This window comes from Pichia membranifaciens (genome assembly GCF_001661235.1).
Source record: "Pichia membranifaciens NRRL Y-2026 unplaced genomic scaffold PICMEscaffold_1, whole genome shotgun sequence".
NCBI classification, from domain to species: Eukaryota; Fungi; Ascomycota; class Pichiomycetes; order Pichiales; family Pichiaceae; genus Pichia; species Pichia membranifaciens.
The window spans coordinates 1,779,881-1,797,171 of NW_017566982.1; the positions used below are offsets into that span (position 1 = coordinate 1,779,881).

General features: G+C 43.8%; 8 protein-coding genes and 1 non-coding gene across 9 annotated transcripts; 4 read left to right on the forward strand and 5 right to left on the reverse strand.

Moving 5' to 3' along the window:
• Positions 1 to 26: 26 nt before the first annotated feature.
• Positions 27 to 4,083, forward strand: PICMEDRAFT_70723 (hypothetical protein; the record flags this gene model as incomplete). The annotated part of the gene is made up of 2 exons (XM_019163723.1): positions 27 to 640; positions 1,086 to 4,083. The coding sequence occupies 2 exons, from the start codon at positions 27 to 29 to the stop codon at positions 4,081 to 4,083; spliced, it is 3,612 nt and encodes a 1,203-aa protein (XP_019020271.1).
• Positions 4,084 to 4,381: 298 nt separating this feature from the next.
• Positions 4,382 to 4,453, reverse strand: PICMEDRAFT_t23. The gene has a single exon. It is a non-coding gene; the product is annotated as a tRNA-Asp (tRNA).
• A 1,375-nt stretch (positions 4,454 to 5,828) lies between these two features.
• PICMEDRAFT_14633 (hypothetical protein) lies at positions 5,829 to 8,608 on the reverse strand. Its single transcript, XM_019160461.1, has one exon. It carries the CDS (start codon positions 8,568 to 8,570, stop codon positions 5,871 to 5,873), a length of 2,700 nt encoding a protein of 899 aa, XP_019020272.1. The 5' UTR covers positions 8,571 to 8,608; the 3' UTR covers positions 5,829 to 5,870.
• A 537-nt stretch (positions 8,609 to 9,145) lies between these two features.
• Positions 9,146 to 10,264, forward strand: PICMEDRAFT_96275 (hypothetical protein). The gene has a single exon (XM_019165116.1). The coding sequence runs from the start codon at positions 9,230 to 9,232 to the stop codon at positions 9,851 to 9,853; it is 624 nt and encodes a 207-aa protein (XP_019020273.1). The 5' UTR covers positions 9,146 to 9,229; the 3' UTR covers positions 9,854 to 10,264.
• PICMEDRAFT_70725 (hypothetical protein) lies at positions 10,123 to 12,462 on the forward strand (the record flags this gene model as incomplete). Its single annotated transcript, XM_019163724.1, has 1 exon — positions 10,123 to 12,462. The coding sequence occupies one exon, from the start codon at positions 10,123 to 10,125 to the stop codon at positions 12,460 to 12,462; it is 2,340 nt and encodes a 779-aa protein (XP_019020274.1).
• Positions 12,463 to 12,753: 291 nt separating this feature from the next.
• Positions 12,754 to 13,693, reverse strand: PICMEDRAFT_14636 (hypothetical protein). The gene has a single exon (XM_019160463.1). It carries the CDS (start codon positions 13,293 to 13,295, stop codon positions 12,771 to 12,773), a length of 525 nt encoding a protein of 174 aa, XP_019020275.1. The 5' UTR covers positions 13,296 to 13,693; the 3' UTR covers positions 12,754 to 12,770.
• A 613-nt stretch (positions 13,694 to 14,306) lies between these two features.
• Positions 14,307 to 16,189, reverse strand: PICMEDRAFT_14637 (hypothetical protein). Its single transcript, XM_019160464.1, has one exon. It carries the CDS (start codon positions 15,841 to 15,843, stop codon positions 14,683 to 14,685), a length of 1,161 nt encoding a protein of 386 aa, XP_019020276.1. The 5' UTR covers positions 15,844 to 16,189; the 3' UTR covers positions 14,307 to 14,682.
• A 45-nt stretch (positions 16,190 to 16,234) lies between these two features.
• PICMEDRAFT_96208 (hypothetical protein) lies at positions 16,235 to 16,983 on the forward strand. The gene has a single exon (XM_019165113.1). It carries the CDS (start codon positions 16,626 to 16,628, stop codon positions 16,863 to 16,865), a length of 240 nt encoding a protein of 79 aa, XP_019020277.1. The 5' UTR covers positions 16,235 to 16,625; the 3' UTR covers positions 16,866 to 16,983.
• Positions 16,374 to 16,535, reverse strand: PICMEDRAFT_57247 (hypothetical protein; the record flags this gene model as incomplete). The annotated part of the gene is made up of 1 exon (XM_019163223.1): positions 16,374 to 16,535. One exon carries the CDS (start codon positions 16,533 to 16,535, stop codon positions 16,374 to 16,376), a length of 162 nt encoding a protein of 53 aa, XP_019020278.1.
• Positions 16,984 to 17,291: the final 308 nt, after the last annotated feature.

Below are 17,291 nucleotides of genomic sequence, written 5' to 3' on the forward strand. Positions count from 1 at the left end.
TTCAAGCCAACCATTCACGCACAGGGATGGAACCAGATTATGGATCGATACAGAGAGCACAATCCAGCCAAGAACTGTTATCTCCCTTCACTACAACTTCCTCCTCTTCCTCCTCTGTCTCACACTCCTCGGCTTCCTCGTCCAAGTTCAGCAAGATATGGCTTTTCGACACGCAGATATTTACAGCCATCCTTATCTACGTCAGCTATGTACGTGACCAGCAGGCCTTCAACTTCCTCGTACGCGTGTTTACCCAGCTTATTTTGTATAGCATCCCTGACACAGAAAACCTTTCTGACCTACGAATGTTGATGAGCTCCGAGGATCTAGACTTGCAGATCACCCGCATAACGATGGTCCTAGTTATTGTGATACCCTATACCCTTATGAACTTCTTCTTCTCTATGTTTCTCCATATGAAATGGCTTTATAGTTCGGCCCTGCTTGAATCCTCCGGTCTGCAGATAAGTGTGGACTCGATCCGAAATACAATCAACGCCATCACTGAGAAAAACCTCAATAGCACTACGTGGATAAACGACGGGATCTTTGTCGATCTCATTGGCGAATCTAGCATGAATTGCATCCAGCGAACTCCGATAAACTCTTCCTATCTCGTATTCCTCGATATAGCCATCATGTGCCTGCAACTTTCCACAATACAGGTGCTTCGCCAGCGAATCCAGCGCAGTCTACAGCACCGACAGACACCATCCTCGTCGCTTTTCGGAGACCCCTGTCCGCTAGGGACCGTACGGATCAATGTCGTAACGTGAGAAAATGTGTAGTAGTCTATAGTTGAGAAATAATTATATTTATAGTCTACACGATATATGCGAACATGCATACTTTCCCGTGCACAGGGAAAATACAGGGTTCTCGCTTCTCGTTTCGGATCGATCATTTTGCCTTTCTTTACTTTTCATTGCCTGTTATCGGTACTGCTATTTTTCCTTTCCAACCGGGCCTTTTGTGCTTGCAGTATCTCTTGCAAATAGAAGGGAACAAGAGGCTTTACTCTTAGTTACAGCTTGTTCCATCAAAGCTATGTACAATCAGAATTTTGGCCAGATGAACAAGTCAAGCTCGTCCCGGTTGACTCCGAAAAGAGAATCATCCGCAGAGAGCTTGCAAACTACGGCTTCCACTGTGGTTGGAAGTGGTGGGGCCGGCAACAGCAGCCTTCTGGGAATGTCTGAAATTAAGCCTTCGTATCATGCCCCTGAAAGTGTCTACAATTTGGAAACAGTATACAAGAATAACACCCGGTTTGCAACACAGTCGGTTTTACCTCCAAACGACTACCATTCTCCCTATTACATCCCTTTCAAGAATATCGATGACCCGAGGCCAGTCGATCAATTGATCTATAGATTCAGTATCTGGAAGATGATCATCAAACAGGTGATTTTTTATTTCAAGGAAATGTCCGTGTTTAAAAGTCAGACTTATCAGGGGAATCGGGCCATGTTGGAAAACTTGGAGATTTTGAAACGGCAGAACTCAGGAAAGTTGAAAGTGAAGGCGAACGCAAACAAATCCTTGAAGAAGTCCTTGTCATCAACCAGTTTTGGCGACATGTACAACAATGCTACTGGTGGAGGCAACATTGGAGGAGGCGGAGGCATGAATGGCAGCAGTACCAACTTGAGTCATGGTGCAAACGTGAACTTCAATCCTTCTTTCTCTGGCGGCGGGGGAGGTGCTGGCGGTGGCAATGGAGCCAGTAGCATTATGAGTGGTTCAACAGCTGGAGCTAGCTCAATCTCTTTAGACAACCTAGAAAATGAAATGAACATGGATCAGCAGAACATGGTTAACAAATTATTGCAAACCACTTTTCTTCCTGCTGGCGACAATTCCATCTTATCAATCTCATCGACTTTTTTTAACAACCACAATTACTTGAAGGAGAAAGAGTTGTTAACGTATCAGCATTTGACCAATAGGCTTATACCAAGACTGGAGAATTTGAAAGATCAATTAAATGAAACCATAAAACAGATGAATTCGATCAAAAACTCATCCGATTATAAGACTAAAAATTTGAAAATGGAAATTGCCAAAACAGGTGGCATCATGTCTGACTATATAACTTCGATCGAATTATTGAGAACAGGCCATTCAAAGTCGAGTTTAGGAACCACTATTGAGTTGAAAAATAATAGGATTGACTCAAAAATGGATCCTTATATTCTGAAGTTGAGGTTAGATTTACAATTGAAGGATCAGCTATACATCGAGGCACACCTTAAAGAAATGTACTACGACTTACAGTATAAAGCAGTTCAGTTGGAAAAAATATTATACACTGAAATTCAAAACTGTATCTCTACGTATACTGATTTGATTGATTCGGAGTTGAACGCAGTCAAAGACAATATGATTATGCCTTTCAAGGATGGGTTTGTAAAAAATGATCCCACTATTGACTGGGACTATTTTATCAAAAACGATTGCAAAAGAAATTTTTTACCGATCAATGCAAAGAATACCATACTAAAGGTCAAGAAAGTCAGAAAAAACTCTGACATTGTCTACCCCTATAGAAATAGTGTTATCAGCTCGTGCATCTATTCTGGTTACTTAGACAGAAAATCTAAGTATTTGAAAAACTATTCCAAATTTTTTTATGTCCTAACAATCAACTTTTTGCACGAATTTAGATCAAATGATAGAATTAAAGATCTGAATCCAACCCAATCTTTTTCTTTGACAGACGTTACAGTTTCTGCTGTTGATGACGATCCTAAAAAATTTGTTATTAGAGTTTACAAAAAAGGGGACAAGGAGACCAAGACTAAGTTTACGTTCAAAGCCGATAATATTGATTCAGCTATAAAATGGATTGATTATTTGTCCGACTTGACAGAATTCGAAAACACAATTGAAAGGAATATTTCTTACGACGCTAGTGATGATGAGAATGGCTATGATGATCATAATCCAAGTGCAGGTATACCAACTTCTGTCGAACAGAACAATTTTGCCGATAACAATAGTACGGTTTCCTCACCTGCTTCCAATAGCTATGAGTTCAATCAAAGACCTACAGGTGCTTTATCTTCTCCGGAATCTCCTTCGCTGGTGAGCCACTCGAGATCTATCAGTGATGAACTGTTCCCTAAATCTTCACAATATCAACAAGTACAGAATAGTTTACAAGATGTTGATTACTTTTCGAAAACTCATAATAACAACACCAATAACTTGGGCAATGTTACCTTCAAAAGTATAAAATCTCAACCTAACATGAGACAGACGTCTTCCTCCTCAATATCATTGGGTAATTCAAACTCTAAGGCAAGTTCAAGAACTAGCTCGAGAGCAAGTTCACGGGCATCTTCACCTGCAAGAAGTAGAAATAATCGCCCTCTGCTTTCTCCAAAAATAGTCTCATCAAACATAACACCAACTTCTGGCAATAGTACTGCCAGTGGAGGGGGTAATGGTGGTGGAGGCGGAAGTGGAGGCGGAGATTACTTCTCTTATGCTCCAAGAAAGGTCCAAGCTTCCATTATTAGGAATGGTAACAGATTGGCGTCAACAAATAACAATGGAAGATTAACTCCAGGTACAAACAACAACAGTGCGTTAACTCTAAACGTTGCAATGGCAAAAAATTTGAGCTCTTCTAGTGTTAACGACAAGCTTAATGCCAGCGTACCTAAAATTAATATTCACGACAGTACTCCAGTTAATACTGAAAAACCAAACATAAATTCAATTCTAGATGGCAACTATGAAAGTCCGCCAACAGCTTCATCGCAACCAATTTCTAATGAGCCAAATGAAGAGCCTAAAAATAAAGGATTAGAAAGAAGAAGGAAAACTTTGAGCGAAAAGCTCGATATTACAGGCTTGGTCAGCGCAAACAAAATAAAAAACAATGGATTGTTGAAGCTTTCAAACGACGCCGAAAGTTTAAACTCAACCGCAGGATTACCTCAAACCCCAGGTATTATTCCTGGTTCGATGATGAACGAAGTTTTCGATACATCGAACAATATTTACAGCCACGCTTCATCTCCTCCAGAAACCATTTCTGCATCATCTCCACCTCCTCCTCCTCCTCCTTCTTAACTCATATATCCTACAATCGATGATTCCAGCTTCAGGAATAGGGATGTCTAAATGAAATGCCCAAAATTTTTGAATGATTTATAGTTTTTATGCATGACCTAGTTTTTCACTTTGTTTCTTGACTTTTAGCTTGATTTTCCTAAAGAGAAGCATATATGAATAGATTCTTGAAGTACAACTTGTTAGCGCTATTCTAATTTGACTTTTCATCAGTTATTTGCACATATTTATGACTTTATAGAACTCAATAGCAATGCATATCAGCATTGCAGTTAACTAATCAAAAATCCAAAAAGAACTCCGAGACGGGGAATTGAACCCCGGTCCCCCGCGTGACAAGCGGAAATTCTAGCCACTAAACTATCTCGGAAATTTTAAAAATATTACAGGCTGAAACTACTTAAGGGACACTAAATATTACTTATACCCCTTAATCCACTCTTCTTCCGATTGAGCACTTTTCGGAAAGCTTCCTTTGTTGAAATAAGATGCCGAAGCCAATAAGGATCGAGAGGTAAGAAATAAGAGTCTTATCATGATAAGGCATCTTAGTAATCTAAAACTGGAAAGTTAGCCGCCGTGATACATGAATAATGGCAAGTTTAACCGAAGGTATAAGTGTATAAATACAAGAGGTTTGTCTCTGTATTTATGAGTGAGAGTATTAGTCTGTAGGTTAGTTATATTAGTTATTTATAAATAAGCAATAAGAATAATATAAAGTGAACAATATACAATGGATATTCATAACAGAATAGCTAGACTTCAACACCTTGTCATTCTAAGCCTCTTATCGGATGCCTTGTCATTACAAGGCTCTTCTCTAATGCCTTGTCTTTTATAAGTCTCTTTCTCTAATTTATTGATAATATTTAACTTCGGCATCTTATCTCAACATACCTTCGGTTAAACTTGCCATTATTCATGTATCACGATGGCTAACTTTCCAGTTTTAGATTACTAAGATGCCTTATCATGATAAGACTCTTATCTCTTACCTCTCGATCCTTATTGGCTTTGGCATCTATCTCAACACATATATACATATGAAGTAATTAACAACCTTAACAAAAAAAATACAAATTGTGGATACATTAGCAAGCATAGACAGATTAAAAAACCTGCTATTAATTCTATACATCATAAAGTTAAGTAAGTTCTTTGCCTAGCTGCTTTTGATTGATTATTTCGTAACCTTAAAAACAAGAACCCCAAAGAGTGGTTGTTGTTGAAGTTTATTTATTCTTGATGAATATCCATTCTTTGTGGTATACAATATCTTATGTTTATTGCTTATTTTATATAGAACTAGCTCACTTACTTACACACTAATATTTCCAAACATAAATACAAGGAATAAACCTCTTGTATTTATATACTCACCACGTCAGTAAATCTTTTTAGTTTTAGATCGATATAATGCCTTGTTTTTATAAAGATATTTCTCTATCTTGCAATGCCTTATTTTCATCTTATCTCTTATCCATTGTCTGTCCAGCTAGCTACTCGGCATTGCTTATATCTAGATCCTTACCGGCTTCGGCATCCTATCTCAACATTTTAAATCTAGCAGGTAGGTGATGATGAGATGAATGGACTGAACAAGCAGTCAGCGAAGCTGCATCTAACAAAGTCACTGCTCTTGTGATTTTTAATTTTACAGTGTCAGTGCATCTCACCGAGCTCCACATCAACCATGAATTTGAACTAATTAATTAATTAATTAATTGATAAATAGTATTGTATATATAAAAGCGTTACATATTAGCGTAAATTTGTTAGTCTACTTAGTCCAATTCGACATCGTTGTCTGCATAGTCATCATCTTCATCAGCGTCATCTGTCCAATCTTCAATGGCATCAACATCCATACCCTCACCTGAACTTTCGTGGTTAGGAATAACGTACAAGCCCTTACCGTTAACAGAGACCTTGACATCTTCTTTGTCCAAAACCTGCCCATTTAGGATCATGACAGCCAAAGGATTCAAAACTCCGTTTTGAATCAATCTATTTAATGGTCTTGCACCCAAGTCCATGGAATAACCGTGCTTGCACAAGTATTCCATGGCCAAGTCATCAAGTTTCAACTTCAAGTGTCTACCATTTTCTTCAAAACGTTTTTCAATTTCTTCCAACCTAATTTTCACAATCTTTGAAATGGCATGTCTTGAGAGTCTATTGAAAACTACCGTTGCCGAGATTCTGTTCAAAAGTTCCGGACGGAAATGTTGACGGACAACAGTCATTACCTCTTCTTTTACTTCTGGAGTGATTTTGGTGACCTTCGATTGGTTGATAAATTGTGCACCCAAATTGGAAGTTAAGATGAGAATTGCATTAGAACAGTTTACCAAGGTACCATTAGCTGCAGTTATCCTACCATCATCTAATAGTTGAAGTAAAATGTTCAAGACTTCAGGCGCTGCCTTTTCTACTTCATCAAATAAGATAACAGAGTAAGGCTTTCTCATGAGTTGGTTAGTCAACAGGCCACCTTCTTCGAAACCAATGTAGCCTGCCGTTGTACCAATCAACTTTGAAACAGAATGCTTTTCCATCAACTCAGAGCAATCAATTCTTATCATTGCTCTCTCATCTGCAAATAAAAAGCCTGCTAATTTCTTTGCCAACTCAGTTTTACCGGAACCAGATAAACCCAAAAACAAGAAAGAAGCTGGTTGATTTGGATTGGCTAAACCAGATCTGGATAACCTTATTGCATTAGAAACTGCCTTAACAGCTTCACCTTGACCAACAACTGCACTTGATAGCTCTCTTTCCATATTGATCAACTTGGCATTTTCGGCCTGAGTCAGTTTGGAAACTGGGATACCGGTTAATCTTGCGGCTGTTTCAGCAACCTGATCAGGACCAACAACGTTTTTGACTAAGAATTCTGCAGAATGTTCTTCTTCCTCAACTTCTCTTTCTAATTCTTCAATTCTCTTCTTGACATCAGGAATTGCAAACATTCTAATGTCAGCGACAGTTGCAGTGTCGTGTCTTCTTTCGGCATCTTGGGCCTTGATATCCAATTCATCAAGTTTCTTCTTTGCAGCCGTCAACTCTTGGTGGCCAGCTTTTTCTTGACTGTACTGCTCTCTCAAAGGCTGTAGCTCTTCTTCTAACTCCTGCTTTTTCTTGTGAGCTTGCTTTAATCTATCCTTGGTCGAAGCATCGGCGTCCTTGTCCCTTTCCAAAGCATTGATTTCGACTTCCAGTAATTCAAGCTGTCTTTCCTTTGAGTCTAGTTCTTCAGGCTTGGAGTCTCTTGCAACTGCCACACCAGCAGCACTTTCATCGATCAAATCCACAGCAGAATCTGGCATCTTTCTGTAAGTCAAGTATCTTGAGGCCAATTGAGCAGCAGTAACTAAGGCCGAATCTAAAATACGAACACCATGATGAATTTCATATCTTGGCTGAAGTCCTCTTAGAATTGCGACAGTTTCTCTGACAGTTGGCTCCTTAACGTCAATTCTTTGAAATCTTCTCTCAAAGGCACCATCCTTTTCAATATATTTTCTGTATTCACTGATAGTGGTTGCACCGATACAGTGGAAATGACCTCTAGCTAAGGCTGGTTTCAATAAGTTGGCAGCATCTGACTTACCATCACCCATTAGCATATGAATTTCATCGATAAACAATATGATCATAGTTTTTGATTTCTCTATGTCGTTCAAGACACCCTTGATTCTTTCTTCAAATTCACCTTGATACTTTGCACCGGCCTTCAATGCACCTAAATCCAAGCCATATAGCTTACAGTTTTGTAAAACTGAAGGAACATCGTTGTCGACTATTCTCTGAGCAACACCTTCCACGATGGAGGTCTTACCGACACCAGGGTCACCAATCAAACAAGGATTAGACTTTGCTCTTCTCGATAACACTCTGATGGCTCTTCTAATTTCTTCCTCTCTACCGATGACTGGGTCAATTTTACCCTGTAAAGCTTGCTCAGTCATATCTATTGCGTATTTGCTCAAAAACTCATATTCTTCAGAAGAGTCTGCTTGCCTAGAGTCAATTCTTTGAGATCCTCTTAATTGGATGATCTGCTTTTTCAAGGACTCGGTATTGATGCTCAAATCTTTGAACAACCTTTTTATTGAGTCATCGTCCAACATAGCAGTTAGGATGTGATCTTGACCAATATACGAGTCTTTCTGAATTTGTTTCACCTTTTCTGCGTTTGTAATTATACTAGCAGCGGAGGCGGACATTCCCGGTTCCATGTTGGAGCCTTGGTTGGATGGCAACTTTAGCAAATGTTGATTTATCGATCTCTTGACAGGTTCCCATTCGTATCTCGAACCTTCAATGATTGTCTTGAGATAAATTGCCTGTGACTCGTTATCCGGGATCATGGCTGCCAAAAAGTGGATTGGCAGCAATTGTGGGTTGGAGTTCTGTTGACATAGTTTTTGAGCATTGGTGACGATTTCCAATGCTCTGTCAGTAAATTGTGTTGAATCCATTTATGTTCAAGTATGTGTTTAGGTTTCTATAATGTGTGGAGAAAGAGGAGGGACAGTGGAAAAAAGAAAAAAAATGCAAACAGGAATTGGACGAAGAATTGGGAGAAGTAGGGCAACTTTATATAACCAGGCGGTAACGCAGGCTTGACGTCTCATGGCAGCCATCTGTAGGAGAGTATCACACCACTACCAGGCTCTCCCACCTTGTAGCACGATGTATCAGGCAGGCACCAGAAAATGCTGGAATTCGCTAACAATTTTCTAGACTCTTCTACTGTGTTCGGGGTGGACCCTGCCTGTTTGCGCTGGAAGAGATCGCTTTCTCGGACTACAACTCCGGGGTTGCGGTATTTCACCTCCCCAGCATGTACGTGCTGCGGTATACGTGCACGTACGGCCCGTGCAGTGCAGGCCCAACGGTACTTCCCTGCACGTGTCCGACTGTATCCTCTCGACTCCAGAGGCATCTCTGGACCTTGGCGCCCTTCATAGGGCGCACCGATAACGCGAGCGGCTACTCCGGATCCATGCACCAGAGGTGGGATCCACACCATGGGAGAAGCGACCGGCTATTGTTTCACTTAAAAACGACATACGCAACTCGACATTGTTGAGAGCAGTGCTGGAGGCCACACCATCCTTACAAAGTGGCGTGTGGAATGCTTTGCCGCTTCCACATCTACCCGTGGGCATCCGATCCTCTTTTTCCCGCCGATCGGCTTAAAAACACGGGGCACGGGGCACGGACAGCGACGCGTCGCTCCGGAAGTTCCGGACGACCGGGCAACCCCGACGGGGCTGCGACCCCATTGACCCGGCGATGCGACGCGACGCTTGCTGGTCGCTCGCGGTCCGAAAATCCTCATCCTTTTTTTCTTCCTTCTGTCCTGGCTTTCCCCTCGCCCAGCGCATTCCATCGCGCCGAGCGAGAACCAGCAAATCAGACGCCTGGAATTTCCAATTACGTAAGGCTTTGCGTCATTTTGCTCCCTCCCGACGCGCCGAGAGCGTTTCAGCGGTGGGCCGCAAAGGAGCAATACCGAGCTCGGAATAGCCTCCTGAGACGTCTTTTCTGCACCGGAAAAGCCTCTACCGACACGGGAAAGGACTCAGGGCCAAGCCCAACATCTGTAGGGATAGATGCAAATGATGTGGGGTGTTTCAAGGGCGGGAAGAGGTGTCGAAGAGGGCAAACCCGGGCGATCCATGCTTGGCCAGCAATGACAAAAACACCTCCTTTTACTGGCTCCGCCAATATACGGCTCCGAAACTCCGTATTGTAGTAATCGCGCGCTTTGCGGTGGGGACTCGAATTAGGGTGGTGTAAAAGTGTGATCTCGAAAACCGAACAGTATCAGCGTGGTGTTGAACAAACTAATACTTATAACATCGTTCATTTCCCCTATTTCTAGCGTTTCGGTGCTGTTTCCATTTTTCTCTATCCCCTTTCTGTTTTTTCCCTTCCTTCTATCCTTTCTTTCTCTTTTCCCTTGCTTCTTTTTTTTCCTTTCTGCTTTCTCCAACAGATTGTTCACTAATAAATACACTCAAGATGTTGTCTGCTAGATCAATCTCCAGAATCCCAAGAACTCGTGGTTTGGCCACAGTCTCTGGTTTAACCAAGGATTCTAAGGTTCACATGAACAACCATGAAGACCACACCTTCATCAACTACAAGAACAATGTCAAGAACTTGGAAATTGTCAGAGGTAGATTGAACAGACCTTTAACCTACGCTGAAAAGATCTTGTACTCCCATTTGGACAAGCCAGAATCCCAAGATATCCAAAGAGGTGTTTCTTACCTTAAGTTGAGACCAGACAGAGTCGCTTGTCAAGATGCTACCGCTCAAATGGCCATCTTGCAATTCATGTCTGCTGGTATGCCATCTGTTGCTACTCCAGCAACTGTCCACTGTGACCATTTGATTCAAGCTCAAAAATCCGGTCCAGAGGATTTGGCTAGAGCCATCTCCTTGAACAAGGAAGTTTACGACTTCTTGGGTTCTGCCTGTGCTAAGTACAACATTGGTTTCTGGAAGCCAGGTTCCGGTATTATCCATCAAATCGTCTTGGAAAACTATGCTTTCCCAGGTGCTTTGCTTATTGGTACTGATTCCCACACACCAAATGCCGGTGGTTTAGGTCAATTAGCTATTGGTGTCGGTGGTGCTGATGCTGTTGATGTCTTGGCTGGTTTCCCATGGGAATTGAAGGCTCCAAAGGTCATTGGTGTCAAGTTGACCGGTAAGATGTCTGGTTGGACTTCTCCAAAAGATATCATCTTAAAGTTGGCTGGTATCACTACCGTTAAGGGTGGTACTGGTGCTATTGTCGAATATTTCGGTGATGGTGTTGATACTTTCTCCTGTACCGGTATGGCTACCATCTGTAATATGGGTGCTGAAATCGGTGCTACTACCTCTGTTTTCCCATTCAACGACTCCATGGTTAAGTACTTGGAAGCAACTGAAAGATCTGAAATTGCTGAATTTGCAAAGCTTTACAAGAAGGAATACTTATCTGCTGACGAAGGTGCTGAATACGATCAAGTTATCGAAATTGACTTGAACACCTTGGAACCACACGTTAACGGTCCATTCACCCCTGATCTTGCTACTCCAATCTCCAAGATGAAGGAAGTTGCTCCAGCTCAAGGCTGGCCTGTCGACGTCAGAGTCGCCTTGATTGGTTCTTGTACTAACTCTTCTTACGAAGATATGTCCAGAGCTGCTTCTATTATCAAGGATGCTGAAGACCACGGTTTATCTGCTAAGACTCTATTCACTGTTACCCCAGGTTCCGAACAAGTTAGAGCTACCATTGAAAGAGATGGTTTCTTACAAACTTTCAGAGATTTCGGTGGTAGTGTCTTGGCTAATGCCTGTGGTCCATGTATTGGTCAATGGGACAGACAAGATATCAAGAAGGGTGACAAGAACACTATTGTTTCATCTTTCAACAGAAACTTCACTGCCAGAAATGATGGTAACCCAGAAACCCGTGCTTTCGTTGCATCCCCAGAAATGGTTGTTGCATATGCCATTGCAGGTGACTTGAGATTCAACCCAATCACTGACAAGTTAAAGGATGCTAACGGAAAGGAATTCTTGTTGAAGCCACCACATGGTGAAGGTTTACCAGCTAAGGGTTACGATGCAGGTGAGAACACCTACCAAGCTCCACCAGCTGACAGATCAACTGTTGACGTCAAGATTGCTCCAACCTCTGACAGATTACAAAAGTTGACTCCATTCAAGCCATGGGATGGTAAGGATGCTCTTAACATGCCAATTTTGATCAAGGCATTCGGTAAGACAACCACTGACCATATCTCTATGGCTGGTCCATGGTTGAAGTACAGAGGTCACTTGCAAAATATTTCTAACAACTACATGATTGGTGCTATTAATATCGTTAACAAGAAGGCCAACACTATTCAAAACCACTACAACGGTGCATGGGGTGGTGTTCCAGACACTGCCGGATGGTACAGAGACCACGGTCACAAGTGGGTTGTTATCGGTGATGAGAACTTCGGTGAAGGTTCTTCCAGAGAACACGCTGCATTGGAACCAAGATACTTGGGTGGTTTCGCTATTATTACCAAGTCTTTTGCCAGAATTCACGAAACTAACTTGAAGAAGCAAGGTTTGTTAGCACTGAACTTCAAGGATGTTAAGGATTACGACAAGATCAACCCAGATGACGAAATCGACATTGTTGGCTTGAAGGACTTTGCTCCAGGTAAGGATCTCACCATGGTTGTTCATCCAAAGGAAGGTAAGCCATGGAACTGTTCTTTGACCCACACATTCAACCAAGAACAGATTGAATGGTTCAAGTCTGGTTCTGCTTTGAACAGAATGAAGGAAATTGAAGCTGGCAAATAAATTGTTTAGGTAATTTATTAAATTGTTTAGTCTTTCTTCAGTTTTATCATTCATCTCCTTATTGAGTAAAATTTATTTATTTAATATTCCAAATTATTCAATACTATTTATATTCATTTAATAAAATAAATCATTAAAACTATTATTATAAAGAATTATTTTTGTATTACGTGAGCAAAAGATACAAGATACATCGAGGAAGGACGTTAGCTGAAAGTAGAGCATCAAGTAAGAAAAAAAATTACAGCCAAGACAATAGAAGATAAAAAGATAAAATAAGACAGAATAGAACCGGCCATGTTCTGCATTCAGATGTAAAAGAAATAGACCAAGTCGTTAGGATTGACAGAGGTGAGGTCGAAGCCCACCTCTGCCCGCCCTTGGAGACTTTCGAAATCGGTAAGGAATCCTCCAAAACCGAACACCCCCTTATCGCATTCCCCACATACCAAATATCTCAAGATGGCGTAGTTGTGAACGTCGCCGTCCTCGGACTTCAGCTTGATGACCTCTGCCTCCTCGAGGGTTGATGGAGGTTTCGAGACACCGATGTTGTCGAACTCCCAGATGTCCTTTGCCTTATAGAAGACGTTGTTGTTCTTGTAGATTGGAAGCGCCCGGTGCACCGAGGGCTCGCTGGTCTTGCTCTTAATGAACTTGTATACCTTTGATGGGTTGGCAACCTTGTGATCGCTGTGGAGTGGCGGGTTGAACTGCGTGTAGAGTCTGCCCGTCTCCTTCGGGACCTTGATCAACCTCGTCTCGTTGTCGAACGGGCAGTAGTACGACTGCTTGATCGACGTCGTGGTTGGTTGACTGGCGTAGGCCTCCATTGTGCGTTGTTACTGCAGTGCGTGCTTTGTTATGGCTCGGGGTCGTCTTGGTTGGCTCAGACCCGGGGTGCAGAAAAAGTGAAAAGAATGGGAGAGAAAAAATTAGCTGCTACTGGAAAAGCCTGATCCTCGTTCTCCGTCAAGGTGTCAGCCCTGCCTTCCCCGGGGCTGCTGCTACCGTCGTCCTCTTGCCCCACGGGCAGACGCCAGACTTTTAAACCTTTTTGTCGAGCCCGTTCGCCAGTGTGGGGCATCCCGGGCTGCATGTTCCGTCCTGTACAGATGTGGGGAAGTTGGGCCACCCCCACACCGACGCTGCATCGGCTGGCTGGCTCGCTGGCTGCTGCTGATGACTACGGCTGCGACTACGGCTGCTGCTCCTGCCCCACGAAAGCTCGTCTCTTCTCCGAATGGGTGACAGGTGCCCCTCTCTGCTTCTGATATCGCCAGTTGCTGCACGAGATGCTCCGTCTTCTTCTCCGACCCCGACCCCGTCCCCGTCCCTCCCCCTCTGTCCCCGTCGCCCGCCCTCCTCTCTAGGGCCCCGCCCAGTCGGGCCCCCGCTCGTTCCCCGTGCCCGCTCCCTTATTATCCCCGCTGCGGAAACCGCGGACCCCGTCTCCCGGTAGCCGTCCTCCCGTCCCCGCGTCTACCTTTTTTACGCCGACGCGCCGGCGACGGGTCGGTAAATTTGATGCGTGGGTGCGTCGCGACGCCTCGGCGATGCATCTCCCGCTTTTGCTTTGCCGTTCGCACAGAATTTATTTCCACGTGCATAGAGCTTGCTGCTACACGGGCATGACCGTGAGTGTTATGGCGGCATGAGCGGTGATGCGGACACCGTGCGCCACCTGCCACGCGGGCCGTTTACGCGGCCCGCTTTTCGCCGTCCGCTCTATCTAATCTCCGTGCTCGGGGCAGCGTGGCAGCTCTGGCCCTCAGCCAGGTACGGCCCCACATGACACGAGTCTAGACGCACTTCTGGTGGCGGGGCTGGCTGGCCGAAAAGTGGGAGGCGGGAAATTGGTTGCTGTGGTTGTTGCTATTTAGTAAAGAACGCTCTATATAAACATTATTCTATAAATCGTACATGCATCGGTGGCGGGTACCGGTGCGAAAGAAAAACCGTAATCCGTGGCGGTGGTGGCGGGTAACAAGGGCGGGGAGAGAAGGGAAAGGGAAAGGGATGGAGCGATGACGATGTGGCGACGATCAGTAACACGGAAAGTGGGCGTAGCATGGCACCAGACCGTTCCAGCGACAGCCCCAACACAGGCGTCATTTTTCTCATACTGTGCCGTCTGTGTGTGCATCGTGCTCTGCGTTAGGTCGCCGCTGGCTTTTCTGGCTGGCTGGTTGGCTGGTTGGATGGCTGGTTTGGACTTTCTCACGACTCCGACTTTCTTCTCCACTTTAACTTCCTCGTGAATCTGGACCACGACTTACCGCCCTCCACCCGGCTCTCACACCGTCCGTCGCACCTGTCACACACCGTCATGTTGGAAACACTCGAGTCGGAGCTGGTATCTGATTTCAGCGTTATGTCGTTGTAACTGTGGCTGGCACTTCCGCTAACATCTGCACCGCTCCCCACACTCAAAATCGTGCTGACAGTATTATCTCTGTTCCCGTTCGAAACGGCGCTTGTAGTTGCACTTCGACTTCTGCTACTGTAGTTAGTATCGCTGTGTATGTCTTCGTCGTTGCACACGCATTCACCCTTGTAAGCGGTCGTCACCTTGGTAGACTGCATGCCAATCTTATCGCTAATATTTTCCACAACGTCAATATCACAATCTTCTGCTTCATTATGATCAGAGATACTCTTACCTTCACCTTCTGATAGAAAATGGAATGAGAAATCACTACATATAGATGTAGAATCTGGAGACGTTGAGCTGTTTGGCTTCGTGAAGCAAGAGCTTGCAGTGTTGTTGGCAGAGTTAGCTGTAGATGTAGAGCAAGAGGAAGAAGTTCTAATTTTGGCAGATATCATGTCTTTTGTATATGATATGAATTCATAATAAGAGGCAAGTAGGAAGTTCATGATAATCTTCTCAATCTTGTTTAATAAATAGAGAGCGGGCAAGCTATTCTTTGAGAGCTTCAGCGTGATATCTGCAGGTAAGTTAATAATCTCAGTTTCGATAAACTGGTTATAAATCGAGAACCATTCTGAAGTGGAGTTGAAACGTTTGAAAAGCTCGTGGTTCCGCAAGACTGAATCCAGCTCGGTGTAGAATTCATAGTTTTCTATACAGTGCTTGTCTACCAAGAACTTCAAAAAGTTGATCTTGGAATAAACAGACTCTGGGTTCACTTGGTCGTCCAAAATCTCTCCCAGCTTAGGTATCGGTTGCTGCTGCTGTTGTATTTGCTGCTGTAAAAGTTGATTTTGTTGATCATCTGGATGTTGAAACTGACGCTGGTTTTCTTGATAATCAGCTGCGTTGCTTGCATTTAATTTGCTTTTATCCTCCTCGGAAAATGCCCCTATCAGGTTAGTGACAGGGTCATGACCAGGCCTGTGTGATATTCCAGTCATCATCCTTTATCTCGAGGTGGTCTTTTCTCGGATGTATGGTATAGAAACCAAGAGAAGAAGAAAAAGAAAGAGAGAAAGGAAAAGGAGAGAGAAGAATGGAATAAAATAATGTGTATTCAACAAAGAAAAGAAGAAGGGAAAGGGAAAGGGAAGGAGAAACAGAAAGAAAAATACCGTTTCAAAAACCTAGGGACATAACCAGCACGTTCAGTACCTCTCCTTTAATACCAATATTCGATTAGAGAGAAAAAGGGGGCACCCAATCTCATTTATAACGGGAACAAAAAAAAGGAGAAAAAAAATTGGGGCGAGGAAATGAGAAAACCAGATGCGCAATCAGCTTTTCAAACCCGCCGTGGAGAAGCAGATCAGTAGCGGTTTCAACGTTTTATTGCACCAAAGGTTTGGGGTGCCTAATTACAACACTGAAAGGCGAGGGACCAATTTAAGCCGCCCAGCCCCAACGAGCGCCAGAGAACAAAGTCGGCTGAGGATTGCTCGCGGCCCGAAGCAGTTATCGGTCCTTTTTTTTGTTACGGTTGCGGTTTGACTGTTTTCATGTGGTAGGCGCGAAGTTCATCGTGGCGTGTGCGGCTTGCGCCGTCCACGGCCGCATAAAATTGCACTGCAGCATAAAATACATAAGGCGATGGCTTCATCTGCACCATGGGTCTTAGCCACGCGCTTCCATACATTAAATTTACGCTTTCCCGCAGCACAGCATGTGAGAAGGACTAGCATTTGGAGCATAAAATTTCTCAGGCTGTGGCGCCAGCCATAGGGATATGTACGCCCGAGCTGTAGCGAGGTTAGTGCATAATTTCTCACATAAGGTTTTTAGCCTCCACAGGGCAACAGGAATATGCACGTTTGAGACAACCTTACGCATCACTTCCGGATGTGGCTTTAGCCGCAAGACTGTGCAGGCTACACAGTGCGATGTCTCCGCTAGGCGGCGGCGGCATGCTTCCGAGGAGGAGAAATGGTTTGTTCGTTGGTCGAGCTCTAGTAGCAATATGCAGTGAGTTCTATCGGAGACACTGAACTGATTTTTGCACCCTTGTGCAATCTCTGCTATGTAAAAAAAAATTCGAGAATGATTTCAACGAAAAAGGGAGAATATGTTTATCGTTCTCAATATGTGCAATGTGTGAACGATAGGCCCACACGTCAGACCCAGGGACGTGGTAAGCGCAGTGCGGCGCGCGGCTGCAACACAGAAGTTGTTTTGAGACGACAGCAGGCAGAAAAGAGAGCCCAGAATGCAGGTCGCACTGCAGGTGCCCAAATGCGCGAGTGCTTGTTTTTCAGTTTCTCATCTGCTTTTTTCTCTTACACACAATTTCTCGGTTGTAAGCAAGCGGCCCTACCAGGGCATGGCAGACGCTCGGCCGCTTTTCCAATCCAGGCAGGTTACGTCCGGGACTGGACCCAATCTGGAATTCGATCCC